This window comes from Zonotrichia albicollis, chromosome 5 (genome assembly GCF_047830755.1).
Source record: "Zonotrichia albicollis isolate bZonAlb1 chromosome 5, bZonAlb1.hap1, whole genome shotgun sequence".
Classification (NCBI taxonomy): Eukaryota; Metazoa; Chordata; class Aves; order Passeriformes; family Passerellidae; genus Zonotrichia; species Zonotrichia albicollis.
In genome coordinates this window covers 11,824,113-11,845,464 of record NC_133823.1, presented here as the reverse complement: position 1 = coordinate 11,845,464, position 21,352 = coordinate 11,824,113, and the positions used below count along the sequence as shown (strand labels likewise).

The 21,352-nt window shown below is 39.9% G+C and overlaps 1 protein-coding gene across 1 annotated transcript in view; it reads left to right on the top strand.

Annotated features, from left to right (window-relative positions):
* ARHGAP10 (Rho GTPase activating protein 10) overlaps window positions 1-20,777 on the top strand; it is a 144,326-nt gene extending 123,549 nt beyond the window's left edge. The window contains exons 21-23 of the mRNA XM_005485312.4: window positions 5,345-5,476; window positions 6,409-6,500; window positions 13,994-20,777. Coding sequence (XP_005485369.2) covers window positions 5,345-5,476; window positions 6,409-6,500; window positions 13,994-14,082 — 313 coding nt within the window. The 3' untranslated portion in view covers window positions 14,083-20,777. The remainder of the gene's footprint in view (window positions 1-5,344; window positions 5,477-6,408; window positions 6,501-13,993) is intronic.
* Window positions 20,778-21,352: the final 575 nt, after the last annotated feature.

The window sequence follows — 21,352 nt, the reverse complement described above, 5'->3', positions numbered from 1 at the left end:
AATGGATTTTCAGGAATGTGCAAGGGACTAATGGAAGATGAAATAATTCAGAGGGTTTTTTTTTAATTTCTAATGAATTTTTCTTAATTGGTTCTCCCAACAGTAAAAGATTCTGTTACCCAGTTCAATGGTATGTAAGTGCTACACTGTGGATCTAGTTTTGGGGTTTTCAATATGCAAAATGGTGACAAGATCCGTGCTGTGCAGCATCCAGGGTCTTTTTGACCATGCTGGGAAGATGTTACTCATTCTTCATGAAATCTCAACCTGTTCAAATTGCTGGTGAGCAACCTGATGTTAAAAGAGCCATCAGATGGCAAGGATGGGCAGAGATAGTGATGTTCTGCACATAACAGGAGCCTTGGAGATAGTTATTAATTTTGTTTGGCTGCTGCGTGAATTCCCATCAGCCTTGTTATACCTACATCAGTAGACTGCATGTCTGGTCTCCTTAAAATGGCAATACTTTCTTTTTTGTACCTTCTGGCAGTGGTGTGAATTTGCAGTTTTACATAAACAATGAGCGACTTCGGTTTCACTGTGTTGAAAACTTTTTATAATATCTAATGTCACCATCCTGTTTTATTGAAAGAAGGTGCTCTAGCTGCTGTTGGGTCATTGTGCTTATTCTGCAGTTTGTTTTTGTTTCAGCTGCCACCTCTTCAGTGAGTCAGCACTTTGAGAGTGGGTTTAGCGGAGCAGGCACTTCTTTTTGTACCCTTTCGTTATGCAAGCAGAGCAAGAGCCCTCATTTTGCAGCTTCTTTGAGACAGGCATAATATAACTTAGTCATGTGGCTCGTACAGAACAGACCTTGCCATCTCCTTGGCTGCCAGGGAGCTTGACAGCAGCACTGCTGTGTGAGCACAGGGTAGATGGGTAGATGGTGTGTGCGCTCAGGGCAGGCAGGGGTGTGCATGCAATTGCTGGGATGAGCTAAAGTTTCCTTTTTAAATTTAAAAAAAATTATTATTATTATTCTTTTCTTCTCTTTTCTTTGCATTCCTCCAGGGTAACACAGCCCCCTCATTTTTTTTTTCCCTGAAAGGAGCAGTGGTGAGCTATAAGCTTATAGATGTACATATTTCACTTTTGCTTTGTCTGAATTATCATTTAAAATGCTTTAACTTGGGACAGCTGCTGTAGACATTAGCTTTGGATTTACCAGACTGGTGTGAAAGATCATTTCACTAATGTGTTAGCTGCCTCACTGAGACTTCACAATCCAAGTTAAAAACCCTCTATTTCAGTGCTGACTGATGTGCTCTGTATAAATGAGGGTTCAGGAAAGCTGCGTGCATGTCACATACTTGAAATGTTGAGGATGCATTTTCTTTCCAGGGGGAACACAGATGGGGAAATTCTGGCCTTCTGTTTGTCTCCAGCTTTGCTGCAGCTACGACAATTTCTAGAATTTTGGCCACATATTTTTCTGCTCCCCACTCCCCAGGGCACAGGGGATTTTCAGGTGCAGGAAGACACGGTGGTGGTCACTATTGGCTTGCATAAAGAATCATCAATAACCAACACCCTTTGAGACACACTGTCATCCTGTAATGAAACCTTTCAGAAGGCTTTCATTGAGTTTGTCAGCCAGACACTGTGATACGACAGCCGTGGTGCTGCCAAACTTGTCTGAAACAACCCTCTTTTTCTCAGGAGTTGCAGTGTAGATTCTTTTCACAGACTCTCTTCCTTGCTCTCAAGATAAGAGGCTGCTCTTTAGCTGTGTTACCTTAGGAACCAGCCAGATAAACATCCAATAAAATCTTGTTTTCAGAAATTTCTTTCTGAATATCAGTGCAGAATCTCTAGCTTATTTTCAGTAAAGCCATTTCCCCCTCCTCCCTTTTCCCATCGTTCACTATAATAGACAATATCTTTTTTTCCTCAAAGAGAGATGGTTATGTCAGCCTTTTTGGGGTTTTTCCTACCCACAGAAAATGCATTGCCTTCATTTTAGCCTCAGGATTTCTTCAACATACCTTCTTAAAGTTGAGATGCTGCGTGATTACACATGCAAAACTTTCTAATATAGCATCATCTTGATAAACAAGGTGTGCAGATCTTTACAGCAAGGCAGCCTTGCTGTGACAAGAGCATTTTCAAGGAAAAAACAATAAAATCTAACCTTTTGTTGCTTACACACCGCAACATTGGAAATTATTTTTCTCATTGAGTAAAACCTTCTGTTTCAGTAACAAGAATTAAGTGGTTCCTGAGGTAACCAAGTACAGTAAATAAAAAAAACCAACTCAACTGAATCCATAAATTTTAGGATGTACTTAATAGTTAAAGCTATCAACATTTTTTTTTCTTTGTTTTCTTTCTTCTTACTGTGGTGAAGCTATTGCTGTTGAAAAATGTGTTGGGTTTTTTTGTCTCCTGCTGGATGGTGGAGCATGATCTCTTGCTGGGTAACCAGGAGCCTGAAGTGACAGGCAAATTCTGCTGCAGTGTTTTCCCTACAGCTGCAAAGTATTAAGGGAATTCATCAAAAAAGTGGGGGAGGGAGCAGCCCAGCACTCCACATACCTGTACTTCTGGAGTGTTTTTCCACTACAACTGTTGGAGTGGCTCAGAATTTGTAGAAAACCTGCCAATTTTAACATGCTTCTATATAATCCTGTCTGGTAAAGGACAGTGTAGTCTCACTTGGTGATAGATTGCAATTCTTGTTGAGTCTCTGTGACTTGAGAAATCAACATGCCATAGCATGGAACTGAACATTTCATTTTATCTCCTGTTCCTTTATGTGCGCACCTCTTCCTTTTTTTTTTTTTTTTTTTTTCTCTCCTCTTTCTTTCCTCTCCAAGTCTCAGCAAGAAACCATCTGGTATTTATTCCAAGTATTCTTATGAATGACCAATGCTTCCCTGGGTCAGAGGGTTCCTTTTGTGCTCTCTGTTCTGAGCATTGCTTTGAAGTCATTAATTCTGTGTGAGATGCAGGTGGTGTGCGTTGTTCTAGAGCTGACTGAGTAAATTGCAGAGATTGCCACGATGTATCCATCAATGAAATATTTAATAAATGCAAGTTTTTATATTCATTTGTTGAAAATCAAACCACACATCTGAGGTTGCAATACAAAAGGCCACTTGGTAAATATTCTTGAATTATGAATATTTTGCATTAGAGACATTTTAATACTCCTTTGGCAATATACTTGGAGTGTTATTTTTCTGTTTTCAGTAGTTTTACAGGTTTCAGAAATGAGCCTAACACCAGTCCTTATCACACAATCAGGGAATGGCTTAGGTTGGAAGAGACCTTAAAGATGAATGATATCATTCCAACCAATCTGCCAAGAGATTGATTTGAATTTAATAAATAGCAAGGAAAATATTTTTTCTTTAAGTCTCATGACTGTTTTAAGCAGAAGAGTTTAGTCTGTGCAAGTAGGATACTTCTTTTAAATTCACTTTTGAAAAACTTTTTTCTTGTGTTCACCTGCTGAGTTAAAATTAATTCTGTATGTAGACATTATGAGTGCAGAATGATGAAGAAATTATTTACTTTCTGGCAAACTTTATAAACTTTACAGTACCACTGAGGATTGTTTTATTCTTAGTATTTAGAGAAAATTATCCAAATGCTGGTGTTCATTTTTTTGGTTTGTATGAATGAAGTCACTTTTAGCTGAAGTTTTTTTCTTTTATTTGAGGAAATTTTTTCAATTATTAGGTAAAAATGGGGGGAGGGACACAAGTTGAAGTAAAAGAAAACCCTGAAATTCTATAAGTGCTGCTCCTAAATGTATGTAATTATTGGAAGATGTGAAAAATTGTGCCGTGGAAGATTCCCAGGCAGAAAAGATGACTGGATATTCTCATCCCAAAGTTAAGCATAAAATATGTTTCTAGACAGCATGATCTTGCTCATCATTCGGTTTAATACATATGATTCCTTTCCTTATTTGGTAAATGTGATAATTTTTAAAAGCAGAGCATGTTTTGATAAACCCTTCTGGTTGATTCCAGCACATTTAAGTTTCATTTTTACTAGTGGAATTAACTATAGAATCCTGTTTTATGAACTGTAAATTCCAGTTTTTATTCAAATGCCATCTGATACATTTCCAAAGGAAAAGCCATTGTCTTGTTAGAAGGAATGTGAAATTCACATTATAATGTACTAAATTTAAAAAAAGCCCCAACAAAATAAATGCCTGGTTAACTATGGAACTGCTAGAGTGACTATGAGTTTGTAAAAGTTGAATTTGATTGTAAATCATGCTATGCAAACCAACAAATAATGATAATTTCTTCTAGAAATTAAATATCCCAGTGTACAATATGATAAAAATTAGCTATCTAAGATTTGCTGCTTTCTTCTATTCATGTACAATTATAACAGGGCTGATTCTTGATTCCTCTTTTTGCTTGATCCACTCCATTTTGATTAGATGTACATTTAGACTCTCACAAAAACCTTCTTGAGTGAATTCTTAGATTTTGGTGGTGCTTTTCAGATCAATGCTGTCTAAGAGATTAATCTTGGAGTAAGACAAAGTCATAAATGCTGTATTGGGAAGTCTCTGCTTCTGAGGGAACAATTGCTGTGTGCAAATGATTTTAATACTGTTTCTGCTTAGAAACTGCTTGAAGTCCAGCTCTTTGTTCCAAAGACATGCTGACAGCCAGTTTTTGGACTATTTGTTATTTTGTCCATGCAATGAAGGAAAGCCTTCCAGTGCTGGAACCCTTCAGTTCTTTTAAGGCGTAAAATTAGAAATGTTCTTTGTGTTGGGGACAACTTTGTGTGTTTACTAATGCAAGTTTTAAATTTTGCCTGCGATTTCTTCTCCTCTTGTGGCAACTTTGTGTTCAGCCATTAATTTGAGAACATTGGTGGGGGCAGCCCCTGAGACAGTGTTTGCACAGCTCCATGAAGATCTCAATCCAGAGCCAGCATCGTGATCCCAGTGCTGGAATAGCTGCAGCCTCTTTAGAAATTTTCTCAGTTGTACAGTACTGAGGAGATTTTTAAATAGATTCATCAAAACTTGTAAAGGCAGAGTGGCAGCTCAAATAATAGCCTGCTCTATGCAATTTCACTTTGTCTGTCTTTATCAGATAAGGAATGGGGAATTTTGCCCTTTTATTGCCTATGTCATGCATCTCAGGTAATTCTCCTTAGCTTAGGATGTAGGGCATGTCGGAAAAAGAATTCCAAGGAGTGCAGAATCATATGGTGGCCATTTCTGCAAAGTCAGCTTGACAGTATTATTTGGTTTGAATTTGAAAATCTCACAGGTTGTCCAGTTATAAAGATTCAAATATTTTGGTAGGATAAGAAACTTTATTCATGTTGTTAATTCTGCCTTGAATGTATTTCCTCTTAGTCCTGCTCAGAGCCGCCCGTCGATGGTCTCGTGGATGAACATTCCATCTGCTAACCCGGCTGCCACAGATGCTGCACTACCCAATTTCATCTTCCCCAGCCCTGCCCCTGGCACTGACAGAGCAGTGGAAAGGTATGGTGTGCACTTCAGCTTCTGCTGGCTCTTTATTTGCCTCCTTTTTCTGTATCTTCACAGAAACAGTCTCCTGTGGCATGTCAATGATTATCTCAAACCAGGAAATGCAGCCTGGCAGCAATTTTAACAGAATGAAATACCTGTCTGCTTCATCTTACTTTTCCTTTGAGCACCTTCCTTGGTGGAAGGCACACAGTACCCTGAGCCAGTGGTCTGCTGGTTAATACAGGAGAGCTGTGTTAACAATGGATGGGCAATTCAGAGTGTCTCTCTCTTGCAGTGTTTCTCTTAGGGTCTTTTAAAATGCAGCTTCTTCCACCTTTGCCAGATTTAAAATTCTCATCCTAGACTTTCTTCCTTTCTCTGTGGTTTCATTCTTTTCTTTCACTCTTTTGTCCAGCTTTGCTTCCATCTTGTTTCTGCTTCTTTCCATGTTGTTTTCCATGTTTTGAAGTATTTTGAGTTTTTTCTTTGAAGGTCTTCACCATCTTAGCTTTTCCCTTCAAATTTAGTAATATTTGCCTTTTTAATTAAGTGGTTCAATTAGTAGGTATATTCACAAATTCTTCCCAACCCTTGAAAAAAAAATAATATTTCCTACTACTGGTTGAATTTTTTAAGTATATTATACTTTGCCTGCTATTGAGTTCATTGCTGACTAGCACATGAAAAAAATGTAACTGTAGTTGAAAGTCGAGTTTGTCATAAAAATAGTGCGCAGAAAGTTGGGAGTATGGTATTCAGAAATGCCAACAGTAAGCTGTGAAGCTTCAGCTTTGGCTGTGTATATGAATTATAACCCTGTAATGATGCATGTGAGATTGTGTTTAAAGCTTTAGTCATCTCCAAATGTGAATGGAGAGAGAATGGTTGAGACAGTGTCTTCATAATAGTAAAAAGTTGCTATAATTCATAATTTCATTTTTCAGTGTTGCCCACCGAAAAGCAAGAGCAGTTTATCCATGTGAAGCAGAACACAGCTCTGAATTGTCATTTCAGATAGGAGCAATATTTGAAGATGGTAAGTACTGCTTGAGTAAATATAAAGCAATGAAAAACAAATTGACAAAACTGCTAAAATGGCTTTGGATAAAAATACAAGCCTGACTGCTATTCTGCCAACATTGCTGATGGCACACAGTTGGTGATGGAGACATTTTCTGGTATGAAGAAGCTACTTAACATATCCTTAGAACTGTGAGGCAATGCTTTTGATTTTTGGGTGAATACTCTTCCAACTGGTATAATTTTTCAGCATCATTTAGATGTGTTGTAGTACCAAAAAAAGGTTATTCAATAATAGAAGAAAACACCTTGGCCTGTGAAACTGAATTTTTTAAAATGTGAACTCTTGTTGTAAAATAACACAGGGATTTTGAAGCAAACAGAGTGCCAGGTAAATCAGATGAACAATGGAGGAAAAAAGAGTGTTTTTACTGATTTAGATCAAGGTCTGCATTAGTGTGTGCATGTACTGGTAGAAAATAGAATATTCACTGAGGTGTGGAATGAAGGCCTGTGTTTAATGATTTCTATGGATCCAAATATAGCGTTACATGTGAAATCCAGAAGGTGAATCCTGGGCTCAAGACACTGTTCTCAGTGAGCTTCCATGGATCTACCCTTCAGCAAATGCACAAGGACTTCAAACTGATAGGAAAGGTTTTAGTTATTAAACCTTATGCCAATGACTACTGTAATACCAATTCTCAAATGCAGAATGGGAAGCTCAGCAATTTTTTTTTTAATAGTGTATATAATAGGATATTCCTGTCCTCTGTTTCCCCCCAAACAAGTAAACAGCAAGCCTGGTTCAGACTTCAGTTCTGCTTTTTTTTTTTCAACATAAAGTGGTCTGGGGTCCTCACTAGGTTCTTCCCCACCTGCACCCACTTTACAAAATCATTCTTGATGTTTCCTATTAGAGCTGCCTTGCAGGCAAATCATGTCTGAAATCAAGTTAGGTGGGAAACCTTTTAAAGATGAATTAGCTGAGTGATTGCTCTTTTTAAAGTCCTTAACACCACTTATTTTAATTTAAGTTTTTTAAAACATGACTGATAGGGCTCTTCAGCAGACATCAAACTGTGTACAGGAAAGAAAATCTAGTGCATGGTGGAAAAGATGTGACATCTGGGAGAGCCATTCTTCTGTAGAACAGCAAGGGCTGTGTTAGCTTGGGGTAAGGAAATCTCCCAAGAAGTAGTTACTTGTATGTCTTGTTTTTGTGTGAGAGCAATGTTAAGATTGTATCTTTGTATGAGAGCTCAGAAGTGGTGACAAAGCCCCCATGATTTGGTGCATTGCAGCCTCAGGTGAGTTTTTCAACTGGAGAATTGGATTGCCCCAAAACAAGTATGGAATTTGACTCTGGCATCTGTGCAGAAAAGTTTCAGCTGTAACTTTTTCCATGTCATCAGACAAATAAGGTCCAAAGCCTGGGAAAAAGGTTGCATGGATTGCATTTGGAAAACCCAATTGCAGATTTCAGATGGCAAAGCTCACATTTCCTTAAACACATTACTTTCAATTTGTTCTGCTGTATCCTGGTTATTTCACAGGTGTTGTCCTTGCCCTGCAGGGCTCTCACCCTCATATAGGCTGTGGATAGGCAGAAAAAATGGGGAGAGCATGCAAGTAATAGGGCAGTAACTGTATGTAATGGTAATTTCATAACTTTTCCCAGTTATTTATGTCATGGATGGCTCTTTCATGCCAAGTGCAGATCTGTCTCCACATTTGAAACCTCTGAAATGCCTCAACATGAGCTTTTTCTTTCTGTATCAGGCACCCCTGTGTCTGTGCTGAAATCAGATTGCAGTGAATCAATTCAGGTTCTTTAGTTACTCAATTTAAATTCCCATATGCCCTAATAAAGCCCCCAAATGAAGAATTAAAGTAATAATACATCAATTCTGCAGCTCTACCAATAACCTTAACTATCAAAGTGACAACGCATCAATCAAGTTGACATACAGCTAGTATCAACCATTAAAGTAACTGTTAAATTAATGTCTACTAAAAAGTGCTGCTTCCATTAGTGAAGGTTTTATGTCTCTCCTTTCTCCACCCGGCCTCTCTCACTTTCTAATCCTGTCTCTTTTTTTTTCCCTTTTTCTTTCCTCTCTTTCCTCTCTTTCCTCTCTTTTCTGCTTTGTTTCCTTTTTCCTGTTTCCTTCCCCGTTCTTGGTTTGTCTCTCTTGGTCCATAGATGTTGATTGCAGCAGCTCTGTCCCATCTGTCCATACTCTGGATGAATCTTTCTGGCTGCTCCAGCCTCAGACAGGATAATGGCATTTAGGGAAGCAGTCTTGCACCTGTCATAGCTACTAAATGTAATATTGGTGCAAGAAGGTGAGTTTAACCTTTGCTCCCATCTCCATTTCCTGTTTCTAAACAGGGGGAAAAAAATCTCTCTCTGTTTGCCAAGGTTAGATTTGCTAATATTCTAAGTTAAGCTTTGCATCACCTGATAGGAATCTGTACAGAACCTTAGCATTTTCACATTCAGGTGTTTTCAGTACTGCATGTACATTGTGCTTCCCCAAATCCCACAGTCTTTCCATTAAAGTGCCATAGAATATAAATGCTAAGGCACCATCTGGTAAGTTAAAAAGAAAAGGCAAAGTTTTCTATTTAATTGAATTGTGTAGGAAAATGAATAACGTAATCTGAACAATATCCACTAGATTTTTTTTTAAATCTTCTATTCAATTTGCCTTAGGCTGTGCCAATATTTTTATTTCCCAGTTGTTGCAGGCTATATTATTGACAGCACATAACAATATAATTCAAGTGGTTGGAAAGAAAGCTTGGAGAGTTTGCAGCTGGATAAGGGCACATAAGGGAAGAAGCAGAGTAGAATCTGAGATTGAGAGACATATGCTGGCTGTGCATGTCTGTTGTTGTTGAGGCAGATATTCCCAATAATCAGGGGAAGAATAATCAGACTGCCTGGCACTGGAATTTTGCCAGTCTTGGAGCCAAGTGTTATTAAATTTCTGGTTCTTGAAAGAGACTGCTTTAAAGTCAGTAAATGGGAATTTCACTCTGGAGAAGTGTTTCAGATAGGTTAAATGGTGTTTACACAATAAAAATTCCTTGGCAGAACTGCTAGCAGGAAGGCTTCCTGAAAACTTGTCAAGATAGCTCTTATCGAGGCTTTTTACAATTTTTAAAATCCGATTTTAGAGGAGAGAAAACATGAGGAAAACTGAGAGTGTGTTTTGTTCCTAAGGAAAAGTGGGGCACCCATCATCCCCACCAAGTATAAAAGGAGCACAAAAAGCCACATTCACACAGCCCTTGTCATCCCCATCTCTCTCTCCCACTGTAACAAAGTGCCAGCCTTAGTTGATGTTCCTGGCTTTGACTCCAAGGCACTCTGATTCATGCTGTGGTTTCTGGACTGTCTTCATGGTCCTGACCAATCCAGGATTTACATCAAAGAGAAGTGGTGCTCCCAAAATACTGTATTGCACTGTATGTGCAAATGGTTCTTTTGTTGGGTAAAAATGGAGATAGAGCCACTTCTTGGTGCACCTTTCATCTGTGCAGTTCAGAGCACTTGGAAACATTAATGGAGAGAAAACCCCTGACTCCTAGTCCTGTGTCTGTCCACAAGATAATTCTGCTTCTCACAGCATAATTAAGAGAAACAGCAAGTTTTGAAATTTCAAATTCCAGACTAACCCTAAGCATGATAAATATTTCTGCTATCAACTCAACCCACAGGGATTGTTTCAAAAACCTAAAGGAGTTTCTAAACACAGAGGGCTTGCAAGCACATTTGGTTGCTTTAATTGAATTTCCTGATGAAAAGTTGGCCAGCATCATTGAGTTCTATGGAGGTGAGTTCTAGTGCTGTAGTGGTTTTAGCAGTGAGATTTCTGTTGCTCTCAGTAATCCTCATTTATGTTGCTTTTTGAGGTTTTTACCCTGATTGACAGTCAATGAGGAAGGGAGGCCCTCTTCTGCCAGACACCATGCAGGCTAGGTTTGCTCCCAAAACAGCCAGTTTCCACAAAGATGTGGAAATCAGTGTGAGTGTGTCTGATTCAGTCTTGCTGAAGTTAGTGGCACCCAGCCAATGAACTAATACTGCTGAGGAAGTAAGTCCTGCTCTCTTTGTGGTTGAGACCTGTGAAACATTTGAGCTGCCAGAGCAGAGCAAAGTCTGCTTATGGCACTGGGTCTCTGGGAAGAGCTGCTTGTGAATTTTACGTATTTGCAGTTAGAAAATAACAACATTGGCAATATCAAAGCTATTTCCTTTGAAGAATACAGAAAAGTAAGAGGCAATGCTGCACATGCCAAGTTGACCTAATGGTGTTCCTTGATTAGAAGAAATCAGATCTCACAGCAAGTTCCAAGTCTGTAGATTTTGCTGGCCCATTTGAGCTGAGGTGATTGTTCCATAGCCCTTGCTGTTGTCCTGATACTCAGACATCTTCCTCCCCTGCACCTTGCCTGCCTGAGAAGGCCTTGCAGCAGGTGCTGAGGAGGTCACTGTCCCCCTCTGAGCTCTCAACTTGGCTGCTATTTGCACTGCCCTAAGAGGCAAGGGCTTTTCATGGTGGTTCTGTGCTTGGTCTTGTTGTGCAGCCTTGCTATACACTCCTTACATCTTGCTGAAAATGTTTACTGTTTAGTTCTCTGCTCTGTATCTTTTATACTGTGAGTGTTTCCCCTCCTGTCCTGTGCCAGCATGAGCCTTAGTCCTGTGGGATGATTGCTCTAGTCATGAGTTGTAGTTTTAAGGCCAAGTGTGTAGTTTCTGCATCAAGGTATTTTTAAATGAGGCAGGCCTGAGAAAGTGCTAAGAACTGTAATTGTTGTTGACTGAGAAGAAATGACAGAAAGGGGACACTACAGATGTCTTCTCATGAGCAGGGCATTTTTTCAGGAATAGGCTGTGTCCTGGGTTTAAGAAGAGCTGTGCATGAGAGAGGAATGGGGTTTGTGTGGTTAAGTGGGTTTGATTTTAAAGGCATGCATGCTGTTGTACACTGTACTTCAGAAATGGATTAGCAAAGTAAATAGGATCACTGGAGCTTAAACCAGCTTTACTTTTGGATGGCACCTTCATTAATATCTTTTGCCTACAGAAGCAGTCAGTGATGTACACAAGCATCTTACCCCTTGTTGCACAAGGTGATTGGAGTGGGGGCAGAAACCTTCCCTGCTGTGACAGACACCACAGCTGCTGAACATTAAAAATTACTTTTTGCTGTGTTACTTTTTTTTAATTACTTTTTATTACTAAAAAAAATTAAAGATCTCTAGAAATGGTGGCCTTAGGTGTAATTGAGTGATAATTCCTTCTTCAGTCTTCCCAGAGTCTAAAAGAACTGTCTGCCAGCAAGTGAGGCCCTGAGCTGTGTAGTGTACATGGGCAACATTTAATTTCCTAAAACCAGAGCTCAGCTGTACCAGCTAGGTCTTGTCTGCTGGGGTGAAAATGATGTTCGCCACTCAAACCCAACTGCTGGGCCATGAACCTGCTGTAGAGTGCAGAGTTCACCATTATCTTATCAAACTTGCTTGGAAAATATTTCTGTGGAAGTTTGCTGTTGTGTTGAGTGATGTGATTCAGCTTAGTTAGAGCATTTCCTCCTCTGTGTAAATTTTAGGTAAATTTTAATTTCGGTGTGATCCCCTCAGATGAAGGCTTCCCTCAGCTTGAACAGATCTTGGATTTATAGACTCTCACATGCCAGTGGTACCCACCCTCTTTCTAATGGAAATTAAGGTTAAGCATCAAAGGGCAGGTAGAAATTTCTTACTTCTAGGTTTTCTAGTTGCTTTTCTTCCTAATCTGTCTTGTTTTTTGGGAGTTTGTTTCCTGTAATACAGATGTGCTCCGTAGGTATGGGATTGCTCAGGGAAGGGTTTGGCTGCTGGTGCACTTGCTGGAAATGCAGAATTACAGCTTCTGGAGGGAGGTTTGTGCTGGTGTCAGCCATGCAGTTTCAAATGCCTGTGTACTCTGTAATTGTGGAACAAAAAGGACAAAGGGAGAGGAGGGCCTGCTAATTACTAATAGTAATGTAAGTTACTGTGTGAGCACAGATCCTCAAAGGTAATTGTCTATGCACGTTTTTCCTGTGGAATCCTTTTGCTGAACACATTTATTACAGAGATAAGCCCAGCATTTCATGCTGAATCTAAACTATCAGTATCATTTGAAAGCAGTTTCGTTTTCTGGGTTCTTTGGAGTTATAGCTGTTGCCTAAAGTGTGGTTTCTGTGCACAGCTGTCTAACAATAATAGGACACAAGGAAAAAAAACAGGAAAAGTATGATTTTAAGTCCTCAAATTAAGAGCCTTACAATGCTTTTCGAAGTGAGACTTAACATGTTGCTCTCTCTCAACTGTTATTTCCCTGATATGTAGAAGGCTACAAATATCACATTTCCCAATGTGTTAATGTGTTTTAAATAAAGCACTGACATGGCTGGCAGCACGTTTCAGCATTTGTCTGATGTCTTCCCTAAATACTGTCTGTCTCAGAAGCACTGTGAGGATAAATTAGGACGGGAGAGAGTGCTGTAGGTTGCTAAAGTGTGGGATTTTGCAGTTACATAGGTAAATAGGTATCTGTATTGTATCCTTAAAAGACACCTCAGAGGGGAATTTGAGGCCTTTCTAGTCTGTTTTCCAAAGAAAGGAGGCTTATGCTTCTTTTTTAACTTCCTGTCAAATATGGTCAATATATATATTCAGGAAGTCAGCTTTCATTAGTTCTCTTGCTCACAGAGGAACTTCTGGGGCATTGAGAGTCCAAGCTGAAATATTTCTTATTTTATATTCACGGACACTCTTGCATGAACTTTGGGATTCACAGTGGTAAACACTTAGGATGGCACAAGGAGCTTGCAAGCCTTTGCTTTGTGTTTTGTGAATTGCACTATGTATTTGAATTTCAGAGAGAGGATTTAATCAGAAGAATGATTCAGATTTTGTCGACGGGTCACTTCTAATAGCAGCTCTATTCTGAAGAGATGGTATTTGGAGTGACATCTGGATCATTTCCATTTCCTCTACAATCCTTTCTGTGCTTACTTTTCATGCCAAGTAAGGTCCTGGGCTGTGCTTCTGTGGTTCTGATCTTCCAGATTCATCACTTCTCCTCAAGACAGGTTCTTGCTCTTGTTTTGCCCCACCTACTGAAAGTGTTTTCCACTGTTTGATATGAATTCAGACTTTTCCCCTAAGGCACAAATTTTTCTATTTTATAAATCTGTCCTGAGCTCCATTAACAATTTCCTTAATGAAGTCTCCTGCACCTAAAAGCTATTTCACCATGTAGGCTTTGCAGAAGTACATTATATTTAAGTCAAGTTAATAATCCTCTTTATCTTTCCTAGCCAGATTCTTAAACTGGTGATTGCAGATGAAGGGACGTTTTTGTGGATGCTTTGCCTGGTGTCATGGAGCTAAAGCTGAAAAGTACTAATTCAAACATAAAAAGATGCAGTAATTTTAGTAATTTTCTCTCCTTTTCTTTTGCAGTGCAATTTTCCAGAGAGCCAGGATGGCTAGAAGGCACGTTAGATGGCAAAAGAGGACTTATTCCACAAAATTATGTTCAGTTTTTATAGCTTTGTGCATTGAACGCCAAGAAGGTGTACATGGTATCCATGGATTTTTGTTCTAGTCACTTGTCTCTACTTTTGTGACTGCTTTTAATCAGTGAAGAGCTGGACTATGGATTGAAGATTTTATCTGTATAAAGACATTAAGTGTTGCCAAATATGAATTAGAAAAAAATGATTCTTTGAGGGTTGGAATCGGGGGGGAGGGGAGGCAAGAAAGAGGGATGGAGGGATAAGTTGATTTTTTAATAGGGGGCTTGTTTTTTCAGTTCTAAAAAGCAGTAGTAGTATGTTTGTGTGCAAGATAAATAGCTTTTGAAGTCAAGTATTTGGTTGATCTGTGACTCAACTTAGTGTCCTGGAGATGATGCTTTGATGGCCACCATTTTTAACAGCATGTGAGGGTGCTGAGGCCCTGGCACAGGCTGCCCAGAGCAGCTGTGGCTGCCCCATCCCTGGAAGTGCTCAAGGACAGGCTGGATGGGGCTCTGAGCAACCTGGTCTAGTGGAAGGTGTCCCTGCCCATGGCAGGGGATTGGAAATAAATGGTCTTTAAGGTCCCTCCCTACCCAGTCCATTCTGTGATTCTATGATCATTTTAGGTTTGGAATATACTGATGGATAAAAAAAGCTATCATGCTGACAATTAAATTATATTTCAGAGTGGAATAGCCAGTGCAGAACAGACATCAGTAAGTAAAAATAATAGTTATCAAGACATGACATTTTTCAAATGTCTTCAAAGAGCACATTCGTTTATGTTGTGTGTATGATTTCATTTATTTTATAAAGATAAGACACATGAACTTTTATTACAGGTTCCTATATGTCATGGTTCCTTTGCTACTCAAAAACATCACTGTAAATGAAATAAAATGTTATTTGTTATTTGACTTGTCATTCCTATGTTGCAGAGTATTTTGCTCTGGTTCTGGAAGTTGTGGCATGAAATAATTATTGGCAGCTCTGTGCAGTCAGCCTCAAGCAGGCTCCAGAAGGGATGGGGAGCTTTCCTCACACAAAATAGGCAACTCTGGAAGTTCAAGCCAAAAGGGAAAAGAGAATCTTTGGCTATGGTGCTTTTGCATACTGGAGAATTCCAGCATTTCATATGTTGTCTGCTTTAGCTGCTTGTTCACCTTGCCTGTCTTCCTTCCCTGTAATTGTCCACTGCAAGGTCTTATTGATGGCTCAAAATTGGTAGAACTTTAAAAAAGTTACATGCAGTTTATCATTAATTTCTCTATTTTTCTCTCCTTCAAGAAAGACAATAGAGAGGATGCAGGAAAGTGTGACAGGATGGCATGCTAATACAGGCTCACTTATTTGTTAAACTGGACTCTGTAGATTTTGAGTCATTTACTGCAGCTCTACTTAGCTTGCAAGTTTTCCTAACAAATGAGATTAGTAAACAGTTAATGGTTAATGCTGCCTTGGGGTTGGGATGGCTTTTTCCCCCCAAGGATTTAACTCCATGCCATGAATTTGTTCCTTTGCCTGGGCTGCACAGACCACTGGAGTATGCACAAATCACTTCCAGATGGAGCAATTGTGGGCCAAGCCAGTACAGCTCTCCAGCACTGACCCTCATTGCTTGGAGAAGTTTCATTTGGAGAATTCTCCTGGTGTTGGAGCAATGACTCCCTGCTCCAAAGCTTTCAGGCAGTTCTTGTCTTGGCTAAGTGACCCAGGCACTGAAAATGACTTCTGACTGATTTGCTCCTTGATTCAGTGCTAAGGAAATAGCTGCACCAGTACTTGCAGCAACAGCCTGCAGGTTTCTGTGCTCACATTCATTCACATGGCAAAGCTCCCTCCTGGCTGGGTCTCCTGTTGCCTGGCCCACAGCTCTATCAACTCATCTGTGGCCTTAAAGATTCATTCTGGAGGGAGGATGGTGTTTGTGTGCCAAACTCAGTTTTCATGGCTACCACTTGGTAGAAAATGTTGAAAGGAGAGGGAGAATATAAATCTTTGGTGTTAGCCTTGCAGGTGTGGCAGCTAGGTATGCTGGCTTGTCAGATGGTGAAGCTCTGATAACTTGGAGCTTTCAAGCTTTGGAAGTTGCTTCCATTTGTTTTGTTGTTGTTTTAAAACCTGCAGTGCATGTTTGATCTTGTTCTGGCTGCTGTCCTCCAGAATTCTCAATGTGCTGCTCAGCTCTAGCTCTGTGTGGTGGGGCTTTTTTTCCTTATAACTGAGGTTGTTTAAAAAGGCAGATATAAAGAGAAGGAATAAGAGTCTTAGTGTCTCTTCCATCCAGTCCTGTGAGCCTCTTTTACCTTCAGGTGAGATGTTTTGAGACTCCTATTACTCCTGGAGCTATGCAGAACCCAAACAAGAAGAAAACTTTTCTCCTGAGAAGTGATACACTGAGCAGAGGTAACACTAAATCCAGACTTTCTCACGTCCCAGCCGTTGTCTGAAGGCAGTGGTGTGAGCTGAGCCAGATCAGATCTGGCTTCCAGGCTAACCACAGTGCCTCTGAGGAATTCACTTGTGGGAACTGCTACCCACCAGATGGGTTTCCACATCAGCCCAGTTACACCAGTGCCAAGTACAGACTTGCACAGCCCAGTAGCCATGGCCAAGCTCGTTCTTCATCCTCGCTCTGAGCAGAGCTGTGAACGATGCCCTCGGTACTGACTGCTTGGAAGTGGAGATGAAAAAATGAAATACAAAGGAAGTCAGGCTTTTGAGATTGCTTGCTTTCCTGAAGGTGGCCTTCAGGGCATGCCTCTTGTCTGGTAGCCATCTACCATGGCTTGGTAGATTTTGGAGGAGTGCAGTGATGTGCTGTTGTGACAGGAAGGAGGACAGGGAGTCCCATCTGGCTCAAGCTGGTTGCAGGATCCTTCTCTTGGCCTGGCAGCAGGATGGTCATTCTCCATGGGCATGGCATGTCCTCTTTCATGGAACTGCTCTCCTGTCACAGCTGGGGGCACAGAGGAGTTAATCCTTGGGTTGGGTTCCCTGCCCTTGCTCTGTGCTGGTTACTGTGGGCAAGGCCACAGACTTGTCAGTTTTCAAAAGCTGAAGCTGCTGATAGTGAATGCATGACATGGGCTGAAAAGTAGTGTAAATCAGGAAAAAAAAACAAACAAAAAAAGCTTTTTATGCAAAATAGCTTTGGCCTTGCCATGACTGTGGGGCCAGAGATTGAATCCCTCAGGCTGGGGATGAAGGTTGGATGTGTTTGCTGAATAATTAATGGCCAAGCTGAGACTCCTGCCCAGCTGGGCTCAGCAGAAATTTATAGGCTGTAAGTCACTGGCCAGGGTGCAGTGCTGTGCCTTGGCCAGCAGCACTTCCACTCTGCTGGGTGGAAAACCCGGGGGTTTTCAAACTGCTGAGGGTTAAGTGTTGTCCCAGCTGATCTTCATGGCAGGTTTCCTTCTGATGCCATCTTTTATGAGTGAAAGAAAAATCTCATTAGGTGATTTACCTGTCCTGTAATGAAAATACAGCTGCTACACTGCTTGCAGCTTTTGCTACCCAAGCCTCTAATTGTGTCACAGAAGAGATTTGGGCAGAAACTTGCCTTCCTTAATGCTGTTCCTTGTTCTCTTAACCCATTTCACAATTCTTACCTGGTTTGCAGTTTAAGGAGAAAAGTTGCTGACAGAGGGCCTGTGTAGGCTGTAAATGCACCAGTGCTAAACTGGGTTTCACTGAAAGTCTTCACTGGAGTTTCACCTCTTCAGCTGAATGTGCCTTGGACATTGTTTTCTACATCAGAGTCCAACAGTCTGCCCTCATCTGTCCTTGCAGTAGCCACAGGTAAGTCCCAAACAAACTTCACCCTGTCAACATCTACAATTAAAGTAAGAACACCTCAAAAACCTTATGGCAGGGCATGGTTTACCAAGCACAATCTGTGACAGGAAAGAGCATTTTTTCCACTCCTTTCTTAGTAATATTGTACTCCTCATGAACTCCCAGTCTCTGCAGATACCTGAGTGCCCCAGCTTGAGGTCAGGTTACAAGTTTTATTATGGTTTTAAGTAGTGATAGCATCGTCTTATTTCTAGAACAGCAAATGACAGATGCATCTGCTTGTAAGCATATGGGAAATTTTTCTTAACACTGCTGATCCCCTACTATTCTTTCCTTCTGTCAATTCAGCAAAGAGAAAGCAGGTGCAGGGATTTTTTGGCAATAAAAAAGTTCATGCAACTTTGTTATTAAAAGACCAAAATGCAATGAAATGGTGTTTTTACACCACAGACCAGGCTTTGTGCAGAACTTGGTGGTGAATTGCTGAGAGAGTGTCCAGAACAAAATAAGATAGTTAGAAGGGGCAATAAAACTCCTGCTATCTTACTGTAACTACAACTGGAGAAGGTCTGACCCTGAGAAGGCAGGGTCAATTGGGAGACCTTATGTATATAAAATAGAATTTCTCTCAGGGCAAGAGGGATTCACTAACTTTGGTCACTGGGAAGAGCAGCAGGAGGTTAACAAAAGCTGGAGCCCAGACTGGTCTGGCCACTGAGGGTTTGTTTCTTCCAGTGGGATGCCAGGAGCAGTATCAGCACAGGTTTGCCAAGCCCAGGGAGGCAGGAGCAGTGAACCACCCTGCTCATGTTGGGCATTCCCTGTCCTGCAGCCTGAGGAGCTGCTCCTGCCCGCAGCCACGACACCTGGGGCTGGCAGGGATTGCTGGAACCACCACTCCCCTGGCTGGAGAGAGATGCTGCAGGGCATCGCAGGTTACTTTATGTTGAAGTGTTCATGTCCAGGTGAAATGGGGCTCTGGGCACCTGGTCTAGTGGAAAGTGTCCCTGCCCAAGGCTGGAGGTTGGAACTGGATGATCTTTAAGGTCCCTTCCAACCCAACCCACTCTTTGGTCCTGTACTGTTCCTGCACGAGCAGAAGGCTTGCCTCTAGGGATATCACTGCACCAGCAGCAAGCTGAGATTAAAATGCAAGAAATACTTGCAATCAAACCAGTTTAATTCATGTATATTTGTACAATTTGTATAAAAAAAGGGAAAAAAAAAGAAAAATAGGTACTTGCAGACATTAACATAAAGACCAAACAATATTTTCTATTTATTTAAAAAGCTTTAAACATACAGAAGCAAACCCCTAATTATAAATGCATCATTATGCATAGATTTTACTGTTTACACCATACTGCTGGCTGCTTTTTTCATCCAGGAATCTATTTAAACTCCAAGAATTCTTAAACATTCCTCTGAGCTTCCTGGCCTCAGAACTGCTGTCTGTCTTATCAAGTCATTGACCTCCAGCTGAAAACATTGCTCTAAAAAAAGTCAAATCTTTAATAAACAATTAAAAGTGCATTAACTGTAGAATTTTTTAATTTCATAAATGTTTAAACAAGTCAGTGAAAAACACCACCCTGTGAATTAGCTTTTTGCATGATTGATTGTAAAGTATCTTTTTAATAAGATTTTGATATTGCAAACTTTAGTCTTTTCTATTTTACTCCGTGCAACTGCTCAGTGGCACGATGTGTAGTATTCCTGAAATACCCACTGCAGTACATTACACTATTTTACATTTTAACTGTGTATACAATGCTCTTGCTGCATATCCCTGTTCCTTCTTACAACAAAATAATTTAGCTCGATGAACAAAAGCCCACTTTCTAAAAGCTGTTATAGTTTGTCTTGTATTTTGCAGGAGACAAATGCCTATTTCATTCTAAACAAATTCAAAAGAACTTCCCGGTAGCTAAAAACTAGGGCTGGGTTTTGTGGTTTCTTTTTCTTTTTTCTGTACACAGGTTTAGATAAAAAAAGTGATGGCTATTCTGCTTAAGTGTCCTTGATAAGAGAATACTGCCTCTTACAACATCTATATCCAATTGTATCTATTACTTCAATGATGTCTAGCAAAAAAATAATAATCAATGAATGGTTTCATAAACAACAGGTGATTAAAGTAAAGGATTTATTATAATCTGCTTACAGTTGTTTGCAAAGACAGACATACGTTTTTGCATAAAGATATAAATTGCTTTTTAAAACTAATTTAGTGTGTTTAATTATATGAAGTTTCTGTGAATTATGAATTGTACCAAACCAAGATTAAAAGTAATAAGGTACAAAAATAGGAGCAAACAGACAACAATTTGGACTGGGACAGGCATTTAACAGTGAAGTGTAGAATATGGCTTTGCTATTTTAGTCAAGCAAAGTTACTCTGAGACAGAAAAGGAGGCAGTAACTTTGTTAATATAAAAAGCTGCTGCAGACTGTATTCACCCAGAACCTGGCTTTGAAATCTTCTATTTTAGACTTTAAAAAAAACCCTAAATTAATAGATGGATGTATGACTGTGTCTTTACTGTGAACAACCAGTCTGCATGCTGTATATCTCACATTGGAAGTTTGGCTTTCATATTGCTGTGCAGGTCAGTATTTAAAGATCTGCCTATGAATTAGACTTCCAAAATGCAAATAATATATGTATGTATATATTTATATATAAAAAACCTCTCTGAATACAGTCTTTACAGATTACCCATTGCATAAGGCAGGTGTCATTTAAAAAGACAAGTAGCGTTGACTGTCTTCAGTGCACCACAGTGCACCTCCAAATTTGAGTTCAGAAAGGGTGTAGAATTCTTAATTTGACCACCATTGACAAGAAATGCTACATTCCAACCGGCCAAGGGACACACTATAGCTCAAAAATACCAGTGGCACCCAGAGAGAACACTACAGATTAGGACTCTGAAAAACTATTCTATTTAAACATGAGCATATGGTAGCAACAGTTGAGCCTCAGAAAAGTTCACCTGTCCTCTATTCTACTCCAAAATCTTGTAGTTGCTTATAAATTGTGAAATAGTGAAAATCACCTCAAAAATTCTCTTCTTTGCAGTCTTATTCTAGAGAAAACATTTTTGAGACAAAATCAGACCAACTGAGTTGAACTTGTAGTGTGAACATTTGTCTTCTTGGATGTATCCCGATTATTACAAAAATGCTTACAAAATTACAGACACTTTTAGTTTATCACTAAAAATTCTACTCAGCTTATCTGCCCTTATCATCCCTCACCATCCCTCTCACCAGTACAAATCTCCTTGATATACTTACTGTAATGATCTGCATGTTCCCTTCAGCATAACCAGAGATCAATCTCCCCCATCTGAAATAATAATCTGACCTTTTAAGATGTTTTATAGATCCAGTATTCAAAGGAAAAAAAACAAAACCAAAACCAAACAATCTGGGAAACCTTAGTAAAAAAAGAAAAATCATTCAACGTGTTGCTTGCCCCTGTTCCCCTGAGAGA